The 14,557-nt window shown below is 45.8% G+C and overlaps 1 protein-coding gene and 1 long non-coding RNA gene across 2 annotated transcripts in view; one reads left to right on the forward strand and one right to left on the reverse strand.

Moving 5' to 3' along the window:
- The window catches only part of LOC119169629 (cell adhesion molecule Dscam1-like), a 138,265-nt gene that overhangs the window by 101,979 nt on the left and 21,729 nt on the right, over positions 1-14,557 (forward strand). The window contains exons 11-15 of the mRNA XM_075887178.1: positions 203-290; positions 755-874; positions 1,303-1,476; positions 1,956-2,103; positions 2,859-3,007. Of these exons, the coding sequence (XP_075743293.1) occupies positions 203-290; positions 755-874; positions 1,303-1,476; positions 1,956-2,103; positions 2,859-3,007 (679 nt within the window). The remainder of the gene's footprint in view (positions 1-202; positions 291-754; positions 875-1,302; positions 1,477-1,955; positions 2,104-2,858; positions 3,008-14,557) is intronic.
- Positions 11,633-13,760, reverse strand: LOC142796469 (uncharacterized). The gene is made up of 3 exons (XR_012893857.1): positions 13,496-13,760; positions 12,104-12,189; positions 11,633-11,739 (listed from the first exon to the last, which is right to left on the reverse strand). It is a non-coding gene; the product is annotated as an uncharacterized LOC142796469 (long non-coding RNA).

The following is a 14,557-nucleotide window of genomic DNA, read 5'->3' on the forward strand; positions in this document are numbered from 1 at the left end:
TAGAGGAAAAAAAAAAGAGAGATGATTAGGAAGGCTGAGAAGTTGACCAAACATTGGCGTCCCGTTTGATATATTGCTAAGTCTCAGCTTGGGTGGATTTCAAAGTGCTCGAGCTACTTATCTGGCCCATTTCGCCTTCCATATGCTTCAGCCGAAGCAAACCAGCAAAAATGGTTTCCTCGTTTGTGTCTCTCCGGGTCAGGTCGGCTACCGGCATCGTGGCGAGTACACGTGCGTGGCATCGAACTTGGCGGCGTCCGCGAACTATTCTTCGAACATGGTCGTAAACGGTGAGTGCCAGTGTTTCTCTGGTCTCATGCGCATAATTACCCGATAGTTGAACGAGGAGACGACCATCACGGCAGCTAAATTGGTAAAAGCGTCGGGCAGGTAATTCGAAGTTTCCTGCTTCGATCCCTGCCAACGGCAAGTCGTCCCATCGTCCATATTGCTTTCTTCACATCTATATCTCAATTACTACAATAGACTTTCAACAATACAATTAACGTGCCCTATGTCTTACTTGGCATTTATATAAGCTGGTTTTAGGAAGGTTGTTTAAAACAAAGAACGAGTCCTTATGATATCCTCTTTCTTCATTCGAAACAAAAAACAGGAACAGGCATATTCGCCATTCTGCTATTCTTGCATTCTGCTATTCTGATAATAGTGATATAACGTTGCTCAAGGGACACTTTAATAATTGAAAAATGAATCCGCTGTTGTTGTTGCTTTTGTGACGTGGTGATTTCAGTGCCTCCAAGATGGAAAGTGGCTCCAAGAGAGAAGGCAGCGGTGGTTGGAGAAAACGTCGTGATCGACTGCCAAGCTGAAGGCTTCCCTCCGCCCAGGATATGGTGGGAAAAATCATCAGGTGGGTCATGGCGTGTTTTTATAGCTGATGGGCAACCGAAAGCAGCGGAACCTGTGAACTGAAATCTGCATCAATGGCAGTGCCACAAATGCCGCATGCCACACGTACTAAATATCGCGGTAAACGTAGATAGATAGATAGATAGATAGATAGATAGATAGATAGGTAGATAGATAGAAGGGTATTTATAATGACAAGAGCTCCGACATCAGCCTAAAGATGTGATTTCGCAGTTAACGCTGTAGAATGAGGAATAAAGGCACAGATGAAGCAGTTCATTAAAATATGAGAATATAGTTGGTAGTCCCAAGAAGCTTAAACTGTTAATTGGGAACCACGCTAAGAAACTAAAACTAAAATGTTTAGTGTCGGCAGCCTTCGACAAAAGCGTGATGCCGCTGTCCGAAAAGGTGATCTTCTGGTTCCAGCCGCAAGACCAACCGAGTACAAAGTGATCATCAGCAACTCTCACATACACACGCTTGAAAACGGCTCGCTCATGGTACGCGAGGCTGAACGCAACGACACCGGCTTTTACCTCTGCCAGGCCAGCAACGGCGTTGGATCCGGTATCAGTAAGGTCATCGAACTGAAAGTACATGGTGAGTGTCGAGCATAAATATTTCGTTCGAATCATTAGCATACACATAAATGCAGAGCAATATCGACACGCGAGATTTGAGTTGGTTATTTTTCTTCCCAAATTTTCTTGTAACGATTGCACGAGTATACACAAAGTTTATCTCTCACGCGAAGTTCGCGAATTATGATTAGTAGCATATCACATAACTGCACGTAAAAGATGTTATTCAATTAAAGAAGCCGAAAATGCCGATGACCTCAGTTCAGGCCTGTTCGATATGTGAGAGTAACGGCACCAGGTGGCACAATGAAATAAATGTTACATTTATGTTGACTCCCTAAGAATTAGTGTATTGTATCTGTACCAAAGTTTTAGCTCCAAGAATGTTAGCCAAGTGCCACTGCATGCGAAACGGCGGTGCATATTCCTCGGCGAAGCGCTGACCTGTTGTATTAAGATTTTTTTTCCTATTTCTTTTCTTTTGTTGTACACTTGCAGTGTCAGCCCACTTCAAAAACGCATTCAACTCGAAAACTCTTCGCAAAGGCAACACTGCCCGCATCAAATGTGAAGTTTTCGGCGAGAAGCCATTGTCCATCTCATGGAGCAAGAACGGCCAATCGATATCGGCGAAGCAAGATCAACGGTAAGTTTGTGGTAAACTTGCAGAGCGAAATAAACCAGTTTCACCAAAGGCGATTTCTGTTGTCGCAGATGGGGCTCTATACAGTGACCAATGCAAGCCGGGAAAAAAAAATCACTTCTGATTGTTTTAATTTAATACGAAGAATGCTTAATGCTCGTATGGAAACCGAGTTGGGAGTTTCACGCAGATCTCCCCAAGTGCATTACCACTACAGTACAAAACTGGTTTGCACCGAAAGTACTGCTTAGAAAAACAGGATGATCACAGGCGCATAACAGCACGTGTTTTCTGAACGACTATACGCATACGTTTTTTTTTTGAAGATTGTAGTAGGTTTTCACACACTCATGAAAAAATTAGGTTAAGAGCGAGAACAGATTTGAAGAACGTCAAGCTGAAAAAAAGGTACACCGCTGTTAGTAATTTCGAAAAGCTAGGAATATAATATAGGCGGTCTTGCGGCATATATTAGTGTTGTATAAAAAACTGGAGTGCTCACAGGAAGCTCATTTGCTCAATGACAGGCTGCATGACCTCTAGTTAGAAGCACACTGCCGAGCACTTGTTGAAATACGTCAGTATACCTTGCATGGTGTCTGTGAATATATTTAGTACGTTGTGGTCCTAGAATTTAGTTTTATTTGTTGAATAAAGCGATGTCGCCGAATAGGCGTCTCACGAGTGGTATTGATAATAATATAATTCATTTAGTGCACCGAAACAGTTATTCTAACTGCAGCATCGCGCCGTTTTAGGTTTGAAATAAAAACCAGCGAGACTGAAGACAGCGTCCAATCACAACTGGAGATTCATGCCGTCGACCGGAGAGATTCGGCACTGTTCGCGTGTCATGGCAGCAACAAGCATGGCAAAGATGAAACTAGGACGCAGCTGATTGTGCAAGGTAAGCGTCCGTATCACAGTAAAAATTTTTACTCCCAGAAGGGTGTAAATGAGCTTGTCCCGTGGACGACACCCTAAGGGTGTTAATTCAGCACCTTCCAAAAAGGGTGCTTTACCATGCACCCCTAGAATAGGGTGTACATGTAAAAAAACTGTAGGGTGTTAAAAAAACACCCTTAAGGAAGGGTGCCTTCGATGTCCATCACTTTTTTAGCACCCTCTGAGGAGGGTGCGAGAAGCGTGCACAAGGGTGTTGAGTGCCCATGGCAGGGGTGGCGAATACTGCCACCAATAGATATCAGCATGCACTGATTAAACACTACTTGAAGAAAGTGGTCCTGATTATCGATGGTGCACCACCTGTCGAGCTCCATTCATTGCGTGTGGGCAAAAATATAAACGCGTACAATCGTGTATGAACTTGTGCTGGATCTATATATACTTCAGTGTATATGCTGTTATGCCAGCGAGTCCTCGTCAAACGTCCGTGCCTCTGAAAAAGGCAATCTGGGTCAAGGCCAGCCCGCAGTCCGCCTGGCGCGATCAACTCGACGGCGTGAACACGCGCGACGCCTCTCTGGCCCACGTGCATTGAGTCAGCTGCGCACGTGACAGCGAGCCGGCGTCCTCGTGTCTGGTGGTCTGACGCATGGCGCGGCGACCCCATTGGAGGAATCTGCCCTGACGACCAGCGGCGCTTCTGATTGGACATTTTGGTTGGACCCGGTGTAAATAAAAGAAGCCCTGCGGCGCGTCGCGATCGGCGGTCCTACGAGAGAGGAGTCCCCATGTCGGAGAGCCGACATGTGTGTGAGTCGGCGGTCTTAGGCGAAAAGTTGACCTATGTATTAGAGAGGAGAGCTCGGCTCTTCGAGTCTCTGTCGGCCCCAGTGCCGAAATTGTAACGCCTCTGTATATATGCTGTACATAAACCTTGTTTAACTCACCGTCGTCTCGTCCGCTCGTCTTATCAGCTCTGCGCAGAAGCAGTCGCGAGCTGAGAAACATACGCTACCAAACGGCTGGTGACCTTCCCGGCGGAGTTGAAAGCAGTGGCGCCTTCGGGGCCGTGTTGGCGTCGCCGTCTTTCGCAACAGTGGTGGCTTCGGTGGGATCGGTCCGTCGTGCGCAACAGTGGTTGGCAGCTGCGGGATCGGCCGGCGTCAGCGACATTGATGCGGTGAGTGCCTGATGTTTTCCCCTCAGTTCACCAGACTACTCTAGCTCAGGTTGTAGTAGTTTAGAGAAGGGCTGTGTGAAGCATTAGAGTGAGCTTTGATCGTTTCAAGCAAAGTCGAAGTGCTTTGAAACCAGAGTTAATGCGGAGGGGGTAAACACGGGAGTGAAAATTGCTTGCGCGTCTTGCTAGTTGACTTATAGTGGGTACGGCAAGTAAATTGTTAACAGGGGCAAACAGCAAAAGGCTAGTGTGAACGATGGAGAACCTTAAAGTGAAGGAACTCATCGAAATTTGTGAGGAACTCGGCATTACTTTGGGCCGTGCGAAACGAAAGCAAGCGATCCTTGAGATCATGAAGGATGAGGGAGTGTCGGCTGAGGAAGTCGATGAGGCCTGGGTAGATATTAAAGCACGCCGTGAGGAGGCTGAAAGGCGAGAAGTAGAAGCTCGCGAAGAAGCTGAAAGGCGCGAAGCTCGCGAACGTGAAGAAGCTGAAAGGCGCGAAGCTCGCGAAGAAGCTGAAAGGCGCGAAGCTCGCGAACGTGAAGAAGCTGAAAGGCGCGAACGTCGCGAGGAGGCCGAGAGACAGGAGCGTCTCGAGTTGAAACGACTAGAATTGGCAATCCTACAGTGTTCGCAGGCGCCTAGCGTAGCTTCTCCAACAGTTCAGGTCAGCGGTTTTAGAATTCGTGACCAACTGCCACCGTTCGTAGTAGGCGAGGACATGGCGAAGTATCTCGTCAAGTTTGAACACGTCTGTGAGCGAAACGCTTTGGAGCGGCCTCTTTGGGCGCGGAACCTGCTAGCTCTTCTTCCCGGCGAAGTGTCCGACGCGATAACTTGCTTGTCGAGGGAAGCGTTTGAGAGCTATGACGAGGTTAAGGAAGTGCTCTTGAGACGTTATAAGTTGTCACCCGAGGCTTTCAGGCAAAGGTTCTGGTATGCTAAAAAGGGGAATGAGTCACACGTTGACTTCGCGTTTCGTCTTAAAGCCGATTTGATTGAATGGCTCAAGGGCGAAGGTGTGTATGACGACCGCGATAAAGTGGTGGAATGCGTTGCATTGGAGCAATTCTACCGCTGCATCGAGGAGGATGTTAAACTTTGGCTGCAGGACAGACTTGGGGAAGTACGGTTAAACAAGGCAGCTGAATTAGCTGAGGAGTATTATACTCGCCGAAAGTTGCATAGCAGGGCAGTGCGCGTTGAAAAGGATGAAAGAAAAGAGGGCTTTTCAAAGAAACCTGATCAACGGAAACCCGCTCCGCACCGTAATTTCAAAAAGGACCCGTCTCTTACGAAGGACACTATAGAGGAAGGGAAAACAGAAGCGGAAAAATCGAGTGAGGTTTCTAAACAACGCACTTCTACCACACAGGCATTTGAATCGGAAAACAAACGGAAGCCGCTAATCTGCTACAACTGTAAAAAGGAAGGGCACATCGCGAGAAACTGTCAGGAAAAGTTTGCCTTCGCAACGATCCGAGAATCAGAAAAAAACATTCGGTTGTTGGAGCCGTATCTCCAAGAAATTAGGGTCAATGAGAAAACGTGCCGAACACTTAGAGACTCAGCGGCAACCATGGACGTTGTCCATCCTTCATTGGTGTCTCCGGATGACTTCACAGGAGAATGCGCGTGGATCAGGCAGGTCGCCGAGGAGCAGAGTGTTCGCTTACCAATCGCAACCGTTGTCATTGAAGGCCCGTTCGGTAAGCTTCGCACCGAAGCGGCTGTGCCGCGCTGAACGATCGTTTTCCTTATCTTTTCTCCAACAACTCGGAGCAGCTTCTCAAAGAGCAGGGCAAATCGTTCTTCCCCAACTTAGCGTGCATGGCTCTCACGCGATCGCAAGCGCGGAAGCTATCGCGGCAGCTTGATCTGGTTCAATGCGGTGAACTCTCAAGTGACCTTGTCGGCGGGTCGACGGAACCCCAGAAAGGAAAGTTTCCGCATGAGTCATGTGAGCAGTCACGCGAGCGGCCCGTCGTCGAACCGATCGGCGCAGTTTCCGTAGAAAGGGGAGACGACATGGCGCCATTGAGTCAGAGCGAGAGGGTTGCAACGCTCTCGCCTGTAGCGGAAAGTTGGAGCGAGCTGCCGAGAGTTGATCGAGAGACGCTCATTCGAGAGCAGCGTGAGGATCTCTCGATTGAAGCGCTAGTGGAAAGCCAAATTGAAGCGCTAGTGGAAAGCCAAATTGAAGCGCTAGTGGAAAGCCAAATTGAAGCGCTAGTGGAAAGCCAAATTGAAGCGCTAGTGGAAAGCCAGAAAAACGCGGCAAAAGTGCTGTCGAAGGAGCACTACGGGGAATCGGTGAAGAAGCGTGCTTTTGAAGTAGGGAGTCAGGTAATGCTGCTGCAGCCGTTCAAAAAGAACAAGCTTGAGGTGGATTGGGAAGGGCCCGCCACAGTATTATCGAAGCCTTGCGATTCAAATTATGAAGTGAAATTAGGAAGGCGGCCGGACAAAATTTACAACTTGATGAAACCATACGTTCAACATCAAGCGGTCGTAAATCTGTTGTTGAATGCTTCAGAGGAAGAGGAAGCAGAAAGTTTGAGTTCTAGTGAGGTAATCGAAGGAGGATCGAAAGTAATCCGGGAGCAGATAAACCTAGTGCCTAGCTTAAGTGAAGGAGGACCTGAGAAAGAGGACCTGAGAAAGATTGGTTCCGAGTTTGAAGACGTGTTTTCGGACTGCCCCGGAAACATGAGGGTGATCGAACACGATATCGAGCTAAGCGGTGAGGAGTCAATCCGTAGCAAGCCGTATCGTTGTTCCCCTGTGCAACGTCGAAAGTGTGAGCCGCTCTTGGTGCCGCATAGGTATCGTCGCTTAAAAGTGGCCGGTTATTGAAGTGGAGCATGTTGCTCCACAGCGCAACTTTGACGTTCGCTAACGAAAAAAAGAAAAGGTAAACGCTAATGCAGGTGCATTGAGCAGTGCGTTCCAGCTAGTAACTTCTCAACCTTTCGGTTTCTCGCTGGCGATTCGGGGCAAAATTTTGACCTCATCACGACCTGGGCTGAGCGCTCTCGTTCAGAGTGATCTCAAGGGGCCAACTTTATGTGGTATTCTAATTCGTTGCGTTGTTGTAATTGTGAAAAATTCAAGTTCTTACTTTAGGAGTCTTGTGTCCCACATGTGCCTCTTGATGTAGAGGGAACAAAATTCCGATAGACACGTAGATAGGTATATGTTATACTATACTCTGTCTGGTGTTCTGTCGGGTGACCGAGGGCACTTGCTTGTGTCGTGTGTTGTCTGTTGTCGAACCGTTCTTAGCAAGTTGCAGAACCATCGACAAGTGCTGAAACCGAAGATAGTCAGAAGAGACGAGCGAAGTTGGCCAGCAAGTTGTGGCGACAAGCCAGTGGAGCTGGGATCCGTCATCAAAAATGGGATGTGTTCCCGGAACAGTCTGGAGCTGTAGTCTCCCCATGGCCCTGGAGGCGAACCTGGAGGGACCTGGCGAACGAGCGCACCTGACATCCGAGCCCCGTGGAAGCAGCTCGTCTTTCCGGTGCATTGTCTGGCGGCGGGGGTGCTGTTATGCCAGCGAGTCCTCGTCAAACGTCCGTGCCTCTGAAAAAGGCAATCTGGGTCAAGGCCAGCCCGCAGTCCACCTGGCGCGATCAACTCGACGGCGTGAACACGCGCGACGCCTCTCTGGCCCACGTGCATTGAGTCAGCTGCGCACGTGACAGCGAGCCGGCGTCCTCGTGTCTGGTGGTCTGACGCATGGCGCGGCGACCCCATTGGAGGAATCTGCCCTGACGACCAGCGGCGCTTCTGATTGGACATTTTGGTTGGACCCGGTGTAAATAAAAGAAGCCCTGCGGCGCATCGCGATCGGCGGTCCTACGAGAGAGGAGTCCCCATGTCGGAGAGCCGACATGTGTGTGAGTCGGCGGTCTTAGGCGAAAAGTTGACCTATGTATTAGAGAGGAGAGCTCGGCTCTTCGAGTCTCTGTCGGCCCCAGTGCCGAAATTGTAACGCCTCTGTATATATGCTGTACATAAACCTTGTTTCACTCACCGTCGTCTCGTCCGCTCGTCTTATCAGCTCTGCGCAGAAGCAGTCGCGAGCTGAGAAACATACGCTACCAAACGGCTGGTGACCTTCCCGGCGGAGTTGAAAGCAGTGGCGCCTTCGGTGCCGTGTTGGCGTCGCCGTCTTTCGCAACAATGCATAATGCGTGTTACAGAAAATGAAGCCTTGCTGCCCTTGCATATTGCGTTTATTTAATAGGCAAATAAAACATAAACTTTTCTTCTGCCGCACAACTTTTTCACCAGATATACGTTCATGTATACGTACACTACACATGCAACACCTCAAATGTATATTATATTTTTTCAGTTTCACTTTATTGACAATTCTTTGCAGCATACAATTACACTGGTTTCAGTTTAGTATACTGCTTCAAGTACGTAGAGACTACAAATGAAATACACGCTAATATATCCCTATAATTCTTTCAAGTATCTACAATCCCAGTGGTTTCCAGTTTAATACTCCTTCGTGTACACAATCGGTTAATAGGAATGAAATACAGGCAAATATATACTTATGATTCTTTCAAATATATACAATCACCATGATTTCACTATATACGCCTTCATGTACACAATCGTTCCCAAGAAGTGATGCACACAAAAATATATATGGATAGTGTTTTCAAATGTATACAGTCAAAGTGGTTTAAGCTTTGTATTCCTGGATGTATAACAATTGGTTATGAGAAATGATGTACATGCAAACATATACGGGTTTTCGCACATTTCGCACATATAACTTTAGCGAATACTTAAGAAACCAATACAATGATCAGAAACACAATATGCTAAAAACGAACACAAAACTGAGTCAGGAGACACAAAAAACAAAAGAGGTAATGCATAATTATGGCTAATGACACAGCTGGGTCACTTTATGCCAAATGTCCCGGCCATATTGGCAACCATCTCAAATGTATTCGAAAAACTCATGCTGCATTGAAAATAGTGAACTTCTGGAATATTTAGGAGAGAAAAAATATTTGGTCACGTGGCTGCCTTCTGAACTTTCTGGAATGCCGTCTAGGTGTTGTATGTGAAAAATTTTATTTTAAAAGCAATGCTCCTTCTTTCCATACGAAACTCGGTCTACGTGTTACGTAACAAGAGCTTAATTTGGGAGAGTTGGTTCATCGTGGTTGTGTGCTAGTCACAGCGCGACAACTTTAGGAAGAGACAGAAAGGACAGCAAAGAGCACAGACTGTCAACTGAATTTAATGAATGTACTACGAGTGCTTTTATACGGAGTACAAGAACCGTGTTCATGAGCGACGACACGTGTGAGCACTACAAAATAATTTTAACTGTGAAAAGAATACTCCCTCTCGGAAAGGATAAGTGAGCGTGTAGTGATGCACTGATCATTGGTTTACCTGATAAAAAATATTTCTACAAACGTTAAATTGGCATTAAGTAAACCTATTCTCGTGACGAATGGGGCAAGATTGACTATTCCTGTTGCTGTTTAGTACACACACTTTTGAAAGCTTGCAAGGGGTGGAAAACAACACGCTAATATCATGTGGTATAACATGCAAAGGTTTTGGTCATTGTTTTTTGTTGGTCCTGTCTTCTTTAACTTTACTTTCTGCAGGAGGGTTTTGCAAACGGGTGTGATGATTCTGTTGGGATACCCAGCATCTTTTAGTCTTTTAATCTGGTTTTTAAGTCTGACCTCACCCTTCTGCTAACATGACTTCTGAAGGGTGGCCTGAATACATGTGGTATCAATTCCTCTTTCTATTAATTTTGAATGCCCACTATCAAAAGGCAGAACATTCTTAGCACTCCTGGGCTGATAGCACCAGCCAATACCCCAACAGCATCATCACACTTGTTTGCGAAACCCTCCTGCAGAAAGTAAAGTTAAAGGAAACAGGACCAAAAGAAAAAGAGAATGACCAATCACCTTTGCATGTCACATGGTACTACGTACATAAGGTGTCTCACAATTTTAGGAAAAGAGCCAGCAGATATGACATTGTTGTTTTCCACCCCTTGCAAGCTTTCAAAAGTGCATGTACTTACAGCAACAGGAATAGTCAATCTTGCACCATTCGTCACTAGAATAGGTTTACTGAATGCCAATCTAATGTGTATAAGATACCGCTAACACGTGGAAAAGTAAACATAGGACAAACTGGGCAATGCTTCAATGATCAAGCAAGACAGCATGCTTCAAATGTTAAGAAGGGCTATAGTAGTCTCATGGCCGGACACCGTAAAGAATGTAAGTATAGTCCTAGGTTTCATAAAACACGGTTTTTGAAAAAAAAAGCAAGCAGAAAAATGAGAGATTTTAGAACTCTTTATCAGGAAGGCCAAGGATCAATGCGTCAGTACACCTTCACTTATCTTTTCCGAAAAAGAGTATTCTTTTCTCGGTTAAAATTATTTTGTCATGGTCACGCATGTGCTGTTGCAGATGAGCCCTGGTCTTGTGCTCAGTATAAAAACGCTCGTAGCACCTTCAATAAAATTCAGTTGACAGCACTCTTTCCTGTCCTTTTTGCGATAAGATTTTTATTACAGAAAAGAATTTTATTTCCTTACAGTTTAGGTATAATGATGAGTTTTCATTGTATCACAACATGGAGGAAATTGCATCTCAATACGGACAAAAATCACGATTTTGTGAAATTCGTGATATTTTCTCGTATATTTCAGCAGCTTGAGAGATATAAAGATATTTTTTCCTCAGAATATACCTTCTGTGGAGTAAGTATTCACTGCTCAGATATTCATACAAAGTGCAATATTGCAATAAAAAATGCAAACATAACACATTTTGGCTTTATTCTTGGAAGCGAATGTGGCAAAAAAATTGCACTATTATTATTGAGCTTCAAATACCTTACAGAAGCACATTTACTTAACAGGTAAACCGAATTTGCTTTAGAAAAAATAAGCGGTAGTTTTAAAACAAAATTTTCCACAAACAGCACACAGACGGCATTATGCCAGGAAGTTATAAGCCAGCCACATGAACAAAACTTTTTTCTCGCTGAAGTATTCTAGCAGTTCACTGTTTTCAATGCAGTAAGTCAGCAATTTTTTTTTTCAAATACAATTCAGATGGTCGCCAAAGTGGCTGGGACGTTTGGCATGGAATGGTCCAGCTATATTTAAGCAAAATAACTTACACAAATAACAATATTTGTTCATCTACCACGACCACACTAGAAAAAGTTGTTCAGGCATTGTGACACTAAAATTTTCAGTGTCGTACTGCCTGAACAACTTCTTTGATAAACTCCGAACTCACGCCGAGAAAAAGCCGCTCAATCACGGTGGTTGTTAAAGGCCTTGCGGCCGTAGACAATGTTGAAAATAAAAAAAAAATCAACTCATCAGTGCTGTCGCTCCTTCCTTCTTCGTCATTACTGACACGGAAGATTTTTGGGTTATCCATGTGGAGGTTCAGGAAGTAGGCTTGCTCTAGGCTGGGTCCAGGGTAGACTACGCAGGACGTCAGCGGCACCCTCTCATCCTGTAATAAGAGCAAATATGACTTCTCATAAAGGGTTGTTCGTGCTGTTCTGGCAGCACCATATATGAAGAACGTGTAGTGTGTATCCTTTGAAATGGCGTGTAAGTGACATTACACTGAACTCGAAGCTTACAACCCATACATTCCAATAATTTCGTATGATAAAGATAAGAGTTTTCCAGCATACAGCAAATTCCCGAAATGAGGTGAAGTGTAAGACTACAGATCAAAAATGGCATTTACGAAAGCCTGAACTCACTTAAGAATCAAATTCCTTCTAGGGTAGTGAGCCAGTGTGAAAAACAATTCTTAAAGTACAACGTTTAGAGCATGTAGCATTAATCAAAACGCACAAGAAACTTACCTCTTCATGTACAAACAGTGAAGACATCTCTGCTTTCTCTTTTACATGAGAACAAATGATCTTGGGCGTGGCACTAGCGAAGAGGTCTGCAAAAAAAAATTAAAAGATTTACTTACTTAAATCACGCCTCTAACAATCTGAGGAATTGTTACAAGTCACCAATCAGTGCAATTCTGACTGCCTCTATAAGGGCATCAAAAATGAACAATTTTCTCGTTCTTTCTACTCTCACAATGGAATCTAATCCAAATTTGACGCTGTGCTTCCTATTTGCCTGCTTTCTAGACGTAGGGCTGCGAACATGTGTTTTGTGCACATAATCTAGCACAGAAATTCGTCATCTATAATTCAATCATCTTAATTCATTGTAATTTGATAAAAGATGTGATAGCTCGTCCAGTTTTTAAAGAGTTGCGGGCCTGCGATAGGCACTGCCTTGCACGTATGAAAGTACTTCTTTAAAAAAAAATTTAAAGCTTGCTTTCAGAAAAAGCGTCTGGCATATTTCGACAACCAAGCCCATCCTCTGATGGCAATCAGGGGCACGCTATTAGCGATTATTGACAACGAGATTTACAAACGTAACCCTTGCCTAAATACTCAGTTAAACACAATCACGCAAGTTAGAGCGCTCGAACGACACCAACGCGCGCGGACGTCGACTACGTTGCAGCAGCCATGGCTTATGCTGGAGCAACCGCACATAGCTCCAACAGTCACGTATACTCTCTCGATTCTGTTATAACGCCGAACATTATCGCAGATGAAAGCGAAGCACGAAAACAGCAAACAGAAACGAGGGAAAACAACGCACGGCGATGGCCACAACAACGCGCCCTTGGAAGTCTGCTTGATCTTTCCATGTTGCTGGTGGCACTTGTCCTAAATAGCTTAAAAGACCGAGGCGCACGTGCTGGGAGCATTGCGGCATATCAGCACCTCCAACTATACCGTCTTTAAGAAAAAAAAAAAAAAGCCATTTCGTACAGTGCGCCTCTGTACGTAATTTTTGCTTTTTCTTTCTTTTTTTGCGCTTACACCTACAGAAGCACGTTGCACATTTGAGTATTAATAGAAATGTTATTACGATGTAGCCCAAAGCACATCTTAAAACAATATCAATCACTTTGTGCAGTGTAGAGACAATGTGCGATCAGCAACTAATCCCGCCCTTGTTAAGTGATCACGTCACTCACTGTATGAGTGATGCAGGCACTTACACAACATCGCGCATAGCAGTGTGAACTCGTTAAGTCCCACGTTTAATCGGGCATCTGCAACAGGCCCGCGAACGCATGCTGTTGTAAATGGCTGGCAGCCTACTTCGGCAGAGCTGCTGCAGGCGCCCAGCTAGCGCTGTATGATTACTACCTACGAAAACAGTACACTCACCGTTAACAGGCCCACGTTGTCCGTGTCCGCCACTCCATGAATATTCCTTAATCCGAGCGTCACTTCAAACACGGTGTCATGCGTGACCACCATTGAATATGCGCCTGTTCGCTAGAACACACACAGCGACCAAGACCCCCGACCAACGCAACGCGTTTGAAAGACTGATGAGACAGAGAGGGCAACACTGAGAGAGAGAAGGAGGAGGCACTGGCGGCGGCGTGGCGGCGCCGCAGCTGTCGACGCAGGTGTTCGGTGACGCAACTCTTCGCTTATCTACGCCGCCGTTGTGGGAGCAACGCTGGCCGGGTTGAGCCGGGGGGGGGGGGGAGGAGCGGCAAACCCGCCAAGACGGCGCCGAAAGGCAAACGCTATGGCGCATACGGCGGACGGCCGTTCAACGCGGAATGACTCCTTGTAAACGGCCACTCTCCCTCCAGCCAGTCGCAAAGCGACGCAGGTTATTTACCAGCCTTGGGTTCTTTGAGTATTTTGACGGAATGCGATTGCAGTGGGCGAAAAATAGTGAAGCAAAACTTGCGCAAAACAAAGTGCACCACGGAATGGCCAGAAACAATAATTATTTCGTCCTCGGTGGCATTAGCGGGAGAGCATCGCTACACCTTTTTCCAGAGAAATTTCTTTTTGCATTGTCTGTGTCAGGCGATTCCGCGTATGGTGCCGCGAACACTGAATGCGTAGTCGAAGCTGGAACAAATTAATCCACAGTAGCGGATGTTTAGAAGGCTTGTCATGCACTACGAAACGTGCCGAGGTTGTTATAACAAACTTTTTCTGACCACATGATCAGCACATGATTGCATATGGTTGCCCAATGAGCTAGCTAAGCACCTGTAGCAAAGGCAGTGCACGTTCTTGTTAAAGGTTGTTAATACAAACGATGGTTGTGCATAAGTGCAGTGATAGCTTTCCGTGTGAATTGGTCATAACCCACGTTTTCGAGCGTAGAAGCGCCTCAACGGAGCTAATCAGTTACCACAGCAAGTTCGTAAGCAACGATGAGGTACGAAAATGTGCAGCTGTTTTCCATGTACTATTGAA

This window comes from Rhipicephalus microplus, chromosome 2 (assembly GCF_043290135.1).
Source record: "Rhipicephalus microplus isolate Deutch F79 chromosome 2, USDA_Rmic, whole genome shotgun sequence".
NCBI lineage: Eukaryota > Metazoa > Arthropoda > Arachnida > Ixodida > Ixodidae > Rhipicephalus > Rhipicephalus microplus.